The 16,294-nt window shown below is 23.4% G+C and overlaps 1 protein-coding gene across 1 annotated transcript in view; it reads left to right on the top strand.

Moving 5' to 3' along the window:
* LOC145834163 (putative NADH dehydrogenase [ubiquinone] iron-sulfur protein 6, mitochondrial) overlaps positions 1 to 16,083 on the top strand; it is a 160,768-nt gene extending 144,685 nt beyond the window's left edge. Inside the window, exons 5-6 of the mRNA XM_082941530.1 lie at positions 14,096 to 14,233; positions 15,730 to 16,083. Coding sequence (XP_082797656.1) covers positions 14,096 to 14,233; positions 15,730 to 15,792 — 201 coding nt within the window. The 3' untranslated portion in view covers positions 15,793 to 16,083. The remainder of the gene's footprint in view (positions 1 to 14,095; positions 14,234 to 15,729) is intronic.
* Positions 16,084 to 16,294: the final 211 nt, after the last annotated feature.

The following is a 16,294-nucleotide window of genomic DNA, read 5'->3' as shown; positions in this document are numbered from 1 at the left end:
CTCTTCTTCAAATCAAACATTCTTATAAAATAACAAAACTTTTTAAGAAATTTCCAACAAACCACCAACCTGATTGTAAATATGTAGAATGTCATAAGTGATCATTTTTTCTACTCTTGTACATAATTAACCTAATGTTTTAAAGTTTCTTTGTTCAAAAGTGACCTTTATTGCAAAAGTGTCCCTTGTGCATATTAGACCAGTGCCCATCATTTTCATGTTCTTTAATTTGATTTGAAGCTCAAAACTTTTAGTTTGTACATTTCATCTATGTGTGGAAAAAATTATTTGTTCATGTTTTGTATAAATGAAGACATGTAGAAAACAAAACAGTTTACTTATACATGCCACAATAATTATTTTAGAAGGTAAGGTAGTAAAAAGAAAAGTAAAGTAAAAAATCAATTGAAACTCTTTCTTCAATTGAAATCAATTCTTAGATTATAATGAGTTTAGATGTATTTTTCATTAATTTAAATTACTTAAATAAAAGAGGATTCTGCTACACTGGAAAACAATCAGGGTGCCCTATCAACAAAGAATCCTGGAATAAGATAATTTCATGGAATTGAATAGATTTCAAAAATATTAGGATTTTAAGGGCATAGGGGGGTCCAACAATATTTTTACTAAAAACAAAATTGGATTTTATATAAAAGCTTGAAGTACAAGCTACAAGCCAGTTTTTATAGAATTGAAAAGTCTTATTTAACTCTTGAGATATTTCAATTTTTATAGAAAGTTTCCGATACAAGCATAAATTTTTCAAAGTCAATTTTCTTGAAAATTTAATAAAATATCACTAAAAATCTATCTTCTCTTTTATTTTTTGAGCTAGAGACCTCAAATTTTCAGGAAACGTTAGTTTTATAGTTTAAAAGACTTTGAATATTGGAATTTTATAAATGTTAAGAAATAAAAATTTCAGATAAAAAAACACAAAAATAGGTGGATTTTTTAATAATAATTTTATTTTAAAAATGAAAAAAAATCCTGTATTCAATCTTTTTAAAATTTATTAATACACTTTCTGTGAAAATTTGAATAAGATTGCTTAAAAAATGAAGGAGAAGATAGATTTTTAGTAAAATTGTCTATTTTCACCTTTTTAATTTCAAATTTCGCCTTCCATTAGGAACCTATTGAGGTCACCAACTTTGATTGCTTATATCTCTAAAAATACTTAGAATTTTTCAAGTGGTAAAAAATGTCTGATAGCGCAGATAAAACTCTATAAAAAAAGATAAACTTGTAAAAGTCAAGGTGGACCCCCCTATGCCCTTGAAAACAAATTTGTTTAAAATTCAAAGGTAACCCTTTAAAACTGGTTTTTCTTAACATAATTAACAATTTAACTAAAAACTAATTTTTAATCATTAAAATAGAGATATTAAAACTTACTGAGCTAAATTTATTTAATAAGTTTTGTCATTATATTAAAAACACATCAGTTTATTTAACATTGTTTTAAGTTATTTTTTTTTAAACTTAAGCAAAATTACTTTTTTCTAAATCCATATTAGTTTTTTGTATTCAAAATCAGCTATTTTATTATTTCTATTTTTTTTCTTTATCACAGGGTTGCCACAAAACCTGGAATCCATGAAAAACTGAAATTTTGAAAAAATAACCTTGAACTTTAAACAAATTTATCTAAAAGCCATTGAATTCAAACAATTTTTACACATAAAGTAGTAAAATTTTGATTTAACACCACAAATCTATCATGTGGATTTAAAGTTTTTTTTGTCATCATAAAAGTTGTTATTAAAATCACATTTAAAGTATATTTTCAATGTTGTTGTACTCAACACAGTTTTTAACCTTGAAATAAACTTTAAACTAAAAGTAGTCTAAAAACATGTCCTTTCAAAAACCCGGAAGAATTTCAGAATACATGAAAGAAACTACTTAAAAACCAGTGGCAACCTTGTTATCATAATTTATTCTTTTGTTGTTTTTAAGATTGTTTATAGTACACTAGATTGATTAGCAGTATTTATTTTTCAGTTTTTGAGTCTTATTACTTTTTTGTTAGGTTTTCCATAAACCAGGGCTAATTTAAGCTTAGATTAGTTTTTGTACACTAAGAATGGCTTTTTTTGCTTCAAAAAATGGAATGCTGGTATAACATATAAATATGATCTAAGTTGCATGTATTTTATCTTTATTAATCTACTGTGAACAGTTAATATTAAGTTAGAGAACCACTGTCTAATAAAAATTCATTTTAAATTTTCTAAACCAAGGCATAACACATAGTTGAATATGCTTTTCTATTTAGAACCATGGGTTAAATTAATTATTTTACTATAAAGAAAGTACAATAAATTTTTTAAAAACTACATCTGAAATAAAACTTACAAAGTTAAGAAAAATAAGGATTTATAACCATTAACTTATTATTCAGTTATGACATCACTTTTAAAACTCTGAAACTTATCATTGTGACTTTATTATAAATAAAATATTTTTTTAAAATTTATTATACCATTTAAGAATAGTATTTATATCATGTTGTACCTTAACCTGCACTTTGTTTTGTGTAGAATAAAAAAATAAGTTTCAAGCACTTTTTATTAATCACACAGACCACTAACATAATTATGACATCACTACTGAAAACTTCCATGGTGCTGAGACCGATGATGTCCAGGCAAATGTCTGAAGTGGTCAAGAGCCAAGGTGAAAAGTTTGTGTTCAGCAACGGAAAGTTTACCAAAGTTCCACAGAATGTCACTCAGGTCCATGAAGAAATCACCCATACTGGTCAGGTTGGTTAGATTATATTATTTTTAGAAAAATATTAATGTTTGATATATTTGTTTTGTCATGTCAGGTCAATTCTGGACGGTTTAAACTTTTTAAAACATTTTGGACAGGTTGGTAAAATATTTTGGACAGGTTTGTAAAGTTATGTAATATTTTACTAAGATTAGAATAAACTTACGAAAATGTTGGTATTAGATGGTTTTTCTATAAGTTAGGCAGGTCAACTCTGAATAATTTAAACTTTTTGAATTAAAAAAGTTAATTCTATATTAAATTATATGTCTGCTTTCAAACAGTCAGTCTATTTTTTGTGGTAAAAGTGTTTTTAAAACGAAATTAATATTAGTTTTTCAGATAAAACTCATGTTAGGGCATAGGGGGGTTACCTTGATTTTTACAAGTTGATCTTATTTTATGGAGTTTTATCTGAGCCATCAGAAAGTTTTAACCACTTGAAAAAATTCAAACTAATTTTTGAGATATTAGCAATCAAAGTCGGTGACATCAGAAGGTAAGCTAAAAATACAAAAAATGACCATTTCTTTAAAATTCTATCTCCTTCTTCATTTTTAAGCAATCTTCTTTAAACTTTCACAGAGTCGATTATTAAATTTTGAAATGATTAAATGCAGGATTTCTTTTAATAAAAAAATTAAGTAAAAAATCACCTTTTTTTTTGTTTGTTTTTTATCAAAATTTTTTGTTTTTTTAATTTCCTAAAATCGCAACATTCGAAGTCTTTTAAACTATAAAAGGAACATTTCCTGAAAGTTTGAGGTGTCTTGCTCAAAAAATGAAGGTGAATATAAATTTTTAGCGGTTTTTAAAATTTCTGCGACAACTAACCCCAAAAAATTTGCAGTTCATATGTTTGTATCTTATTTTTTTTAAATTACAATATACTAAAGTTAAATAAGATTTTTTAATCTGTAAAAACTGACTTGCAGTTTGTACTCCAAGCTTTTGTAATAGATCCAATGTTTTTTTAGCAAAAAAAAAGTCCCCTTAACTTAAACACTTAACTTAATGGTGGTTTTTAATAAAATTTGTTATTTTAGTTTTTGTATCATTATTAAAGTTTAATTATTTTGATTTTACTATTTGTTTGCAAAATTTTACAAAAATAAAGCATTTAAAGTAATAAAAGTATAGTTCTAACAAGATAATATAAGTTTAAACTTATAATTTATTAACATTAAATAAAATTTTCCAAAAGTGTAATTTTTAGTTTGTAAATTCTGTCTTCTAAAAATAAATTTTTACTCAATGTTCTAATTGAATTTAAGACTAATAAAGCTTTTCAATATTTAAAAGCAAATAAATTATCCATCATTATAATTATACTTGTTAATACTAATACAACTGTTTGTTGTTATTGCCTGCAACTTTTTGAGGTCTATTTCAAAAGACTCACAAACATGTTTAATATAGACTCACTCAATTAATTTAAGGTGTATAAAAACTCCATAAATTCATTTAAAGACATAAGGGAATCAAGTTATATTTAAAAATAATATGTATTAGTTTCTGAGTCGTGGCCCTTTAAACAATTTTAAAAGGATACTTAAATTTCTAATAACTATTTTCTGAAATAAGTTAAAACAAATTTTAAAAGTTTAATATTATAGTTGAAACTTTAAGGTAAAAATGTAAAGAAAAATAGTTTTTTTTTTTTTTTTTTTTGTGCCTTACTAAAACAAGCTATTCAAATGGCTAGCTTTATCTACTCAAAATTTAATTTAAATTTTGTAAATTACTTAAAAGTGTTTGACAATTAAGATAACCCTACAAATTAAAATAAATTTGTAAGAAATCAAGATGACTCCACTATTGACCGTTAAAATTATTTCTGAGCACATAGATTAGTTTGAGCTTTATTTGAAAAAAAATATGTGGATATGCTTTTGGAAATTATGATGTGGTTTAAAATTAAGTTGGGCTTTTGCATTCAATTATTCACCGTTTTTATACACAGTTTTTTCTCAAAGAGTTGCAACAATTTTTAAAGTAATAAAAAGTTTTACAAACTTGATTAATTAAAATTTAATCTGTGAAAAGTAAGTCTATAAAATCTATTACAATTAAGAAGTTACTTATTAATCATTTTATTATCATGAGAACTTGTTGCATAAAGTATCAGTAATAATACTGTTTAAAAGAAGTTTATGTTTTTTGTAATATCTAAATGTTTTTCATAGTAGTTATCAAGTATTTAGTTTTAGTGAATAAAGCTCTTTTCAGTTAAATTAAACTCACATTTTTATCAGATTTTTGCTAAAAGTGATCCAAGGAGAGCTCGCTTTATTGGAAGAAAGAAGCTGGTTAGTAACTTTTTAAAATAAAATATTTGCTATTTTATATTAAATTTGTGAGGTAACTTACTAATACTTATTTAAGTAATCTATATTTAATGGTATCATTATTTATATAAAACTGCAGGTTACATTGTCCACTAACTATTTGCTAAGTATTCTATTGTTGTGTTAGTTTTTTGAATTTGTTCTGAAATACACTTAAAATGTTGAACAGAGTTTTGTATCCTTGGTAAAAATATACATCTCATTTTGAATAATAGAAATTGTTAAAAAAAGTTGATTACATTGTATATGTATATCACTTTTTGTGAAACTATCTTCTATTAAATTAAGAAAGTCCTTTAAATTTTGTTTTCTTTACAAACAAATTACATTTCACTAGTTAAATTTTAGGAATTCCATAGGCTAAGATTAAGGAAATTGATATATTTATCATTAGAACTTAGTGACTTAACTAAGTATTTACATTGAATTATTCGGATACATTTGATAAGGTATATGTGATGTTATTAAATTAGTTAAATTTAAACTATACTATGATTAACTAACTAAATTTACATGAAATTATTTGGCGAAATTTATTTGAATATGTGTGACGATAATTACAAAATAATTTTAACTATGACTAACTTGTATATTTAAAAGCCTTTTAAAATGAGTCTTAAATTAAGTTCAAATGCTGAAAATTTTGCCGAATTGCAAGTATACTGCTATGCTAATCAAGTGTATATTTAATTTTGTTAATAATTAAGATTTAGAAAATTATTTTGGTGTGAACTTTGTTTGGAAAAAGATTATTGGATAAAATTAGCTGTTACAATTTTTATTTTAAAACGAATAACTTTTTTAATAAAATTTTAAGAAATAGCTTTCGTAAGTGAAGATTACAGTTATGTATTGGTTATTAAATGAGAAGCTTTTTATGATGTTAAACTAGACTTTTTTATACACTAGTAGTTCTGGCTCTTTGTCCCTTTTAATTAAATTCTAGGTTGTTATTTCGCAAGCACCGAATTAGGAATTTCGAAGTGCTAATTGCAATAGCTGCTGTTTCATTTTTTTTGTATCTATGAATTATCTAAAGTTTTTTAGTTTTAAGTCTTACTTTTGATATATTATAGTCATTTTATGTGTTTTTCAATTGGGCTATTATGAAAATGAGTTTTGGAAACTCTCTTTTGAAAGTTTGCTCATGAAAATAAAACTTTTACACTAATACTTTATCAGTATACCGTATGTTTTAGTCTAAATTTTTATATAATGTTATGTAAGTATGCCGTTTATATTGGTCTGATTCTTTAAAAAGTCTTAGATTTGTTTAAAAATCAATAGTATGTTTTGAAGTTAGTTCGAAATATTTTAGTTACACTTTAATATTTTAAATAGATAACAAAGTTTTTAACAATAAGTAAAATTACTTTTTTTTTTTGTTTTCAGTTGAAAATAATCCCTTGATACTAAACAATTCAAATCGTATATTATGTAACTTTTAATGAGTTTTAAGTGAAAATATTCATTGATAAATTGATCATTTTAAATGGATTAGTGACGTAGGTAGTAATGAATAATTTAATAAGAAAATTTTATTCAATTAAAATGACAAAAATTTGATAATTTTTTTCTTTCGCAAACAACAAACAAGCAATTTCATAACCATTAGAATATGGTTGTGTAACTAAATAACTTAGTAATCTTATAAAGTAATCACTTATTACAGTTTATAATGGTATGTATTTTAATCTTTATTCAAAAATACTAAGTTCTTAAACTTTATTATGTTACATTTTTGTATTACCTCTAATTAATAAAATTAAGTTTAGCCTTAATGTCAACATTTATGCTTGTTTAAATTTCAAAAACTTAATTTCAAGGTATTGAAGCATTATTTTACACCAGAGTTTCTAAAGTACAATATCAACGTTATTTTAATTTAAAAAAAAAATTAATTTTTTTAATTCTTAAAACGATTTTTTTGTTTTAATTGTATTGTTATGATATCTTTTAGAGAAGCTCAAAGTGTACACCTATAAACAAATACTTTATAATATGAATTTGTAAATACTAGTTCAATTGGTAGCAGATAAATTTAGATCGAGGAGTAATGTAGATAGTTTTAAATAATTTAATTACAAAATGTCATGCATGTTTAAAACCAGATTAAATTTAGAAAAGTTACACAGGCTACTCAGTTCATACACTTTATTTTCTAAAACTGTTCAAATATGTTTCTTTAAAACAAATCATTAACAAATTTTTTCAAGTATTATGATTATGCTGCAGTAGTAGTATTGTTAATATTGTTACAGTTATTTAAGATTGAAGTGTTTAAGTATTAGTCTCATAGCTATGTATATTAACTGTTTAGTTAATTATGTGTTGTATCTATTTTTAATTTTTTATCAGTTATTTGTTGTAGAAACTTGTTTGACTTTTTGTTTAAAGTCTTTGTATGTTAGGAAAATCTCTAGATCATTAGTTTAAGATGAATTAGTACATTGCAATTAATGATTTTGCTGTTAAAAAATTGTTTTTTTTTAATTAATTTAGTTTTATTATGATATAGTATAGATATTGAAAAGTATTGTTTCTGTTCAATAATTTTTAAAGTATCTATTTAATGTTAAACAACTAAAAATGCTAATAAATTTAAATAATATATCTTACCAAATAATAATTAATGTTTAATTGCTTTGTTAGATTTTCTATTACTTTTAATTCGAATATTTCCTTTGGTAGTTTGAAATAAGGTTTGCAGACTTTATTTTACAGAATATTTTTCCTTGCGTTGAAAATACTTGTAGAAATATCTTGTAAATATTCATTGGTAGACTACTTTGATAATTTAAACAAATTAATCATTTTGAAATGTTTAGTGACGTAGGTAGCAATAAATAGTTTGATTATAATTTTTTATACAAATTTAAATCAAGCCATACCTCTTCAAGTAACTTTACTCCCACATTTAGTTTTAAAATTTCTGTTTAGAAAGCCATTATTAAATGGTTGTAAAAATCAAATTATTAAAATTTTACACTAAATAATACTATTTAAATCTACTGCCGGTATGAAAGAACGTAAAGTCAAACTAGATTTTCTTTTATTTGTATTTATTAGTGTACAAATAATTTTTTCTTAAAGTCCTCACAAGATAACCTTTTGTTCAACATTATTCTCATTTAAAACAATGTTGCTTTTATATAACTTATAAAAACTGATATAATCGGTGGTATTATTATTAAAGTATTTCCCAGGTACAATTATGCTGGCTTTGTTGTGATAAAAATTTTTAAAGTTCAAAATATCAGTTCTTTAAACTTAAACTACTTAAAAATATTCATTGGTAAAAAATTACATATAAACTGATCGTTTTAAATGTTTAGTGATGTAGATAGCTTTAAAGATTTCGATAAGAAAATTTTGTACAAATATAGATCCAGTTTCTACATTGTAAATAAAGTTAGGCTCACAAATAAGGTAATTAATTGAAAACCATCGTCGAATGGTTACACTGTAATATCAAATAAATAAAAACGAAATTGTAGTGAATTAATAATTTGTTTTCAAATAGTAATTACTAGTTCTTTTAAATGCAAGTGTTCGTACACTTTAACCATAATAAGTCTGTTTTTATTATCTTAGCAATGAAAATTAAATTCTAAAAAATAATGCTGTATTTGCTGTTTATAATTGGAATTCGACGAATTAAGTTAACTTTTAATTAGTTAATATTACTTCAAAAATGCATTAAATTAAACTTGTTGAGCTGTTGATTTATAATTCAAAAAACTACTTTATGGCAATTTTTTCTTAAATCTGCTACTACATAATACTTAAGTTGCCATAGTTTTAAGCCTTTTGTATGCCCTAACATTATATTACTAAATATAGTTTTTGTTTATGAAAGTTAGACTCATTTACTACTTATTAAAATGAGTCAGTTTTTATGATGTTAAACTTAACTTAAACATGTTTAGTATAATTTGTTCGTTTAATTAATGTGATTACTTATATTTTATATTCCAAATAGAAGCAATAAAAGAATTTTTAACAATAAGTAAAATTGCTTTTTTTTTTGTTTTTAGTTAAAAATAATCCCTTGATAATAAATAATTCAAATCGTATATTATGTAACTTTTAAGTGAAAATATTCATTAATAAATTGATCATTTTAAATGAATTAGTGACGTAGGTAGTAATGAGTAATTTAATAAGAAAATTTTATTCAATTAAAGTTACAAAAATTTAATAATGATTTTCCTTCGCAAACAACAAACAAGCAATTTCATAACCATTAGAATATGGTTGTGTAACTAAATAACTTAGTAATCTTATAAAGTAATCACTTATTACAGTTTATATTGGTATGTATTTTAATCTTTATTCAAAAGCACTAAGTTTTTAAACTTTATTATGTTACATTTTTGTATTACCTATAATTAATAAAATTAAGTTTAGCCTTAATGTCAACATTTATGCTTGTTTAAATTTTAAAAACTTAATTTCAAGGTATTGAAGCATTATTTTACACCAGAGTTTCTAAAGTACAATATCAACATTATTTTAATTTAAAAAGAAGTTTAATCTTTTTAATTCTTAAAACGATATTTTTGTTTTAATTTTATTGTTTTCATATCTATTAGAGATGTTTTTCTCAAAGTGAACACCTATGCACATATATTTTATTTTATAATTTGAACTTGTAAAGAATTATTTTATTGAGAAGTTGGTAAATTTAAATCGAGTATTAAAGTAGATAATTAAAAATAATTTAACTACAAAGTTTCATGCATGTTTAAAACTAGATTAAGTTTAGAAAAATTCTACAGGCCACTCAGTTCATACACTTTATTTTTAAACTGTTCTAATATGTTTGTATAAAACAAATCATTAACAAGTCTATTAAGTATTATTATTATGCCGCATTAATGATATTGTTAATGTTGTTACAGTGGTTTGATTTGAAGTGTGTAAGTAACAGTGTATATTTCTTAAAACTACTCATAGTAACTGTATAGTTTATTGTGTGTTGTATCTATTTTAACTTTTTATCAGTAATTTGTTGTAGTTACTTGTTTGACATTTTGTATAAAGTCTTTGTATGTTTGAAAAATCTCTAAATCATTAGCATTAAGACGAATTAGTACATTGCAATTAATGTTTTTGCTATTAAAAAAACGTTTTTAATCCAAATAAGTTTTATTGCAGTCTTATATAGGTATTGCAACGGTTTGTTTCTGTTCAATAATTTTTAAAGTGTTTAATGTTAAACAACTAAACATGCTAATAAATTTAAATAATATATCTTACCAAGTAATAACTAATGTTTAATTGCTTTGTTTAATTTTCTAACACTTTTAATTCGAATATTTCTTGTTGTAGTTTGAAAATTAAGGTTCACAGACTTTATTTAACAGAGTTTTTTTCCTTGCGTTGGAAATACTGTAGAAATACCTTGTAAATATTCATTGGTTGAAGATTTAGATAATTTGATTAAATTGGTCATTTTGAAATGTTTAGTGACGTAGATTGCAATAAATAATTTGATTATAAAATTTTTATACAAATTTAAATCAAGCTTTACCTTTTCAAGTAACTTTACTGCCACATTTAGTATTAAAATTTCTGTTTTGGAAGCCATTTTTATATGGTTATGTAAATAAAGTCATTTAAATTTTACACTAGTTGTTCGTTTACTTTATAATATGTATTTATAATAATAATATTAATAATACTTTATAAATGTACTGCTGGTATGAAAACAACGTAATGTCAAACCAGATTTCTTTTTATTTGTCATTTTTAGTGTACAAATAATTTTTTCTCAAATTCCTCGCAAGAAAACCTTTGGTTCAACATTATTCTGTTTTAAAACAATGTTGCTTTTATAAAACTTATGAGTACTGATATAATCAGCGATATTAAACTAAAGTATTTTCTGGTCTAACTCAATGCTGGTCTTGTTGTATTAAAAATTTTAAAATTCAAAATACCAGTTCTACTGCTTAAAATGTTCATTGGTAGAAATTTCAGATAAATTAATCATTTTAAATTGTTTAGTGACGTAGTTAGCTATAAAGATTTCGATAAGAAAATTTTGTACAAATATAAAGTCAGCTTCATTAATTTATTTTAAGTCAGACTCACAAATAGGGTAACAATTTGAGAACCATCATGGAATGGTTACACCTAATTATCAAATAAAAATAAAAGTGTACTACATTATAGTGAAATTGTTATTTGTTTTAAAATATTAAATTATAGTTCTCTTAAATACAATAGTTTGTACACTTTAACCATAATAAGTCTGTTTTTATTATCTTAACAATGGAAATTAACTTCTAAAATATAATGCTGTATTGATTGTTTATAGTAGTCCTGGAATTTGAACAAAATTAATTCACTTTAAGTGTTACTTCAAAATTTGTTTAAACTTAAGATGATCGGTTGTTTTATTTAGTAAAAACTAAAAAAAATGGATTTTTTTCTAAAATCTACTACTACTACTAAAGTTCCCACAATTTTAAGCCTTTTTTTCACCTTAACATTATATTACTAAAAATATTTTTTGTTTATGAAAGTTATACTCTTACTACTTATTAAAATGAGTTATTTTTATGATGTTAAACTTAATTCAAACATGTTTAGTATAAGTTGTTCGTTTAGTTAGTGTGATTACTTATATTGAATTCATGCATACTTTTATCAAGCACCAACATAAGAACTTAGAAAGTGCTTTTTTAGTAGCTGCTGTTTAAACTTTTTTTTGTATTTATGAATAGTCTAAAGTTTTCGACTTTCAAGGTTCTTGCTTTTGGTATATTGTAGTCCTTTTATGTGTTTCTTTTAATTGGGCGATTGTTAATATGAGTTTTGGAATCTCTGGTTTAAAAGTTTGCACATAAAAGTATTGCTAGTTAAAATAGAAGATCTTTAATTTTTCATCATATTTCACTCTATCAACAGTTTTGTAAAATATTCAAAAAAAATTCGAGATTTTTCGACATGTCATGTATATGCTGATTACATAAAATTTTAATGCATTAGATTAAAAAACCAACTGAATTTGTAGTTACTTAATTGAACAAAATTGCAAAATGTTGCTCTTTATGTTTGTATATCAAAAACTAGTTAAATAAGTAAGTTATATATAAGCATTACTTTAAATGCGTTCGCTTAAATTTACAAGTCACTATGTTATGTGGCTATATGCGCTGTGAATCCCCACAAAAAAATTTTAATTACTCACACAAGAGTTCGCACAGTAGGTAATTATTGATAGTAGTTGTTACCTTATTTAAATATCAGTAGTCTTTTTTCTTAAATTGCAATTTCTTCAATCAAATTAAACTGTCTTTTGTCCTGCGTACCGATTACTACAAATGTTTGACTAAATTTGAAAAACAGCTCCGATTTTATTAGTGGATATAAAGTGTTTTTGTTTTTGAAATAATTAAAAAAAAATCTGAGTTTAATTTTTTAGTTTGTTGATTGCAGAAATGAAGATACCTAATAGCATGTGAAGCACAAGTTTAATTGAATTTGCTAGAATTAACAAAAAAACAGCTATAGTTTTTTTTTAAATTTTATTTTAAGAAAAACTAAAATGTTTTCAAATACAGAATTATTAATATTTTGTTTTCTATATAAAAATCCTTATTAGGGTATTTTCTTTTAATTAGAGCCATTGATTAAATAATTTTTTGATCTTACGTTGTTTACATCAATACAAAAGCTTTTTATTAAGGCTCATTTATATGAAAAACTCAAAAAAATTATTTCATAGTGAATATAAGTACTACATTATTTTTATTCTCATATCAATTTAGAATAATTATTTTAATATTCTACTTATTGAATATTGTTATACAAACTAGAACGTAATTAAGTCTTTCAACGATTTTGCTTTTAAACAATGTTTTTGAAGTTACTCAGATCTACTATTCACAATGTTTTTTGAGTATTTTAAAAATAAAGAGAATCGACTGAACTTTCTTTTGAAGTGACGTAATTGATCAAAATCGCAAAATTTTGTACACAAAATTGTACATAAAAACCAGTTGTGTTTAAAAATTACATTACATAATGTCTTAAAATACTTCTATTTTGCGAGCCACTATGTTAAGTGGCTCAATCATGAAGCTCATTATATATATTGCATATGAACAATCTTCTCTGTGATGCGGGTTTTGTACATTAAACGTTCAAATTAATCTTCGCTTAAGTCCGCACTTGTTAAATCCGATTTTTTTCACTCTTTTGTAGTAATAGGCAGAAAATTTCTGTAAATACTTGACATTTAAATATTAAATAAATTGTTTTTTATTGTATTTGATAGTTGTTACAAAATAATTTTATTTAAATCACACTTTTATAAACTCAAGATCTTTTTTATCAACTTGTTTGTCGAAAAATGTGCCCAGTAAAGATTGCTAAAATTAAAGTTTTATGCAAATTAGACTAATAATTTTGTATGAAAGAAATAGCATTTATTATTATAAAAATAAAGTTATTTTAATTATTTATAAGAATGAGAACAACGGAAGTTTTGTGCACACCATTAAACTTAACGTTTATTTGTGTCAACCGAAAATTAGTTATAACTATGTCAAAATTTGTAATTTTTTTGAAAATAAAGCTTGTCTTTAATTGTCTTAAACAAACAAAAATTATTTGTGTACAAGCAAACAGGTAAACAAGAAATAGGCATTGAAAATCTTTTTTAATTGTATGATTATTATTATTTCATTTATTAAACAAAACTTGTTTAATATATAAATAATTTTATTTTAATATTTTAATCAGGTAATTATCCCAAAGCAATACAACAAATAAATAAGAATTTTTATAGATTATCAAAAGTTATTAAAAATAAAGTTTTGTAAACTTTAGGTCACTTTATTTTTGTGAGAAAATAGCAGGTTAATTTTTCAGATAAACTATTGCGTTTATTGACACACAGTAAGATGTCGAATAAAAAATTATTAAACAGTTTTCAATATTTCAAACAGGTCAACAAGAATTGGGCAGTGAAGTTAGCGGCAGAGGAACCTGTGATTGAAGTTGACGGAAGGAAGGCAACTAGCGATTTCACAACACTGAATGAGGGACCTAGTTCTTTGGGACACCCCAGGACTTATATTAATTTGGTTTGTTTAAGTTAATACTAAAAAATATATTAGTTCTATTAATATAAACAAGCGATTTTAAGACATCCTATGACTTATTTTAATTAGGTTTGTATTAAATTATATAAATTAATATGTTGTAGAGACCCAAGAACTTATATTGATTTGGTGAGCAAATTAGTTTAATTTTGAAATTATTTGGCTTTTACTTAATCTCAGGTTCCTTTTTTAATTTCTAATCAATTTTTTCTTGTGAATTTTGTAATTTTTTATATGCTTAATATTTTGATTAAAAATAATATTTTTAAATAACATCACTACTTTTTCCACTACTTTTTCTGTTAGACTCAGGCTGACTGAGGCTCATTTAATTTTTGCTTTAAGCTGAGTTTCCTATAAGGGGGTTTCTACTCAAATATTTGTTTTTGAAACTAAGACTTTAAAAAGTAGCTGTTCAAATCCGCTTTCTTTTCAAACTTGAAACAATAAGGCAATTTATAAACTAAAATATGGTAAATTACAAACTGTTCAAATGTTTAAAGTTTACTTTTTATAAAATAAACAGAAGCTAGTTTTTTTTTATACAAAGCGGTTTTTTGTTTCTTCAATTTTCAATTTTCCATATAAAACCTATTGAATTCGCCAGCTATGATCTCTATGTATTAAAAACTGCTTTGAATTGTATTAATATATATAAATTAATATTTAATAATTTCAAAAATGTTTTAAACTTGTGAAAATCAAGTTAAACACCCATATGACCGTAACCTAGAAAACTTTTTAACTCAAGTTTATATAATCTTCCGAAATAAACTTTATTCTTTTCTGAAATAATTAATTTTTAATAGATTATATAATCTAATTCAAATAAATCCATAAAATTTCTGAAAAGTTTTATTAAGATAACCACATTTACATTTGATACTATTAGACTGTGTATATAAGTTACTGTATCTCAATTATTAATCAAGTCAAGCAAGTTGTACATATCATTGATTTAATTTGTTGTTATTTAACTTAACTTTTTGAGAAAATTAAACTGACTTCATTTTAAAAAATATAAAGTAAAATGAAAATAAACTTTTTTAGATTTCAATTCTGACATTTTTCTTTGAAAATGTAGTAACATAAAAACTTGTTGAATTTCTATAATATTATTTGTGATAATATAGTAGAGTAATTTTAAGAGTATATGTTTTGAATCATTTCACAATATTTTTGCTAAGTCTTATAACATAACTAAGTTGAAGACTTTTTGTATTTTTTATGGTATTTTGTTATCATATTTCACAAAGCAAAATTTGCATTTTTATAATTTTTTAACTTCTTATTTAGCTACTCTTAGATAATGCAAATACCTAAATGTTATAGTTTAGTTAAAGTTTTATATGTTATTTATTTATATTTGGTATGATGATTAATCATATAATGGTTTTACATTTTAACTAACTTTAAAGTTATAAATAAATTTAATAACTACTTTTAAAACATTTTAAAAATATGTTTATATTTTTTAGGACGATGGAAAAGTAAAGACTTGCATGTACAGCGGAAAGAGATTTGTGAAGAAGAAGTATTAATTTATGTTATAATTATTCTGTTAACTTATTGAATACAATCTTTTAGATAAACAAGAAATTAAATTAGCTTTTTAATGTGTAAAATTCTATGGCATTTTAGTAGATTCATAAAGTTTTTACTCTGATAGTTAAAATTAAAAAAGTATTCAAAACGTGTGGTTGTTTAAATTTTTAGTTAAAAAAAATTTAAAACATCAAACTATTTGAAATTTAAAAGCTGACTTGTTTGCTATCAAAGTTATTCTCTATATTTTGACAATGTTTATGGTGTTTCTTATTAAACTTTAATAGAATCAACGCTTTACAAAATGTTTATTTTAGAATGTATTTTGATTTATGTCAGTTTATATTAAGCCTTTAGTGAGTGCTAAAATATATTTTAAATGGCTAAATTTAGGTGTTTTTTTTGTGAGAAACGTAAATTTATTTTTTACTGGCAATCAAACAGCTTTTTGAGAGTTTTAATTTTTTATCAAATTAATGTAAGTAATTATTTTATGTG

This window comes from Thalia democratica, chromosome 1 (genome assembly GCF_965202585.1).
Source record: "Thalia democratica chromosome 1, ktThaDemo2.hap1.1, whole genome shotgun sequence".
In the NCBI taxonomy this organism is placed as follows: Eukaryota; Metazoa; Chordata; class Thaliacea; order Salpida; family Salpidae; genus Thalia; species Thalia democratica.
This window is presented reverse-complemented; position numbering and strand designations above follow the sequence as displayed.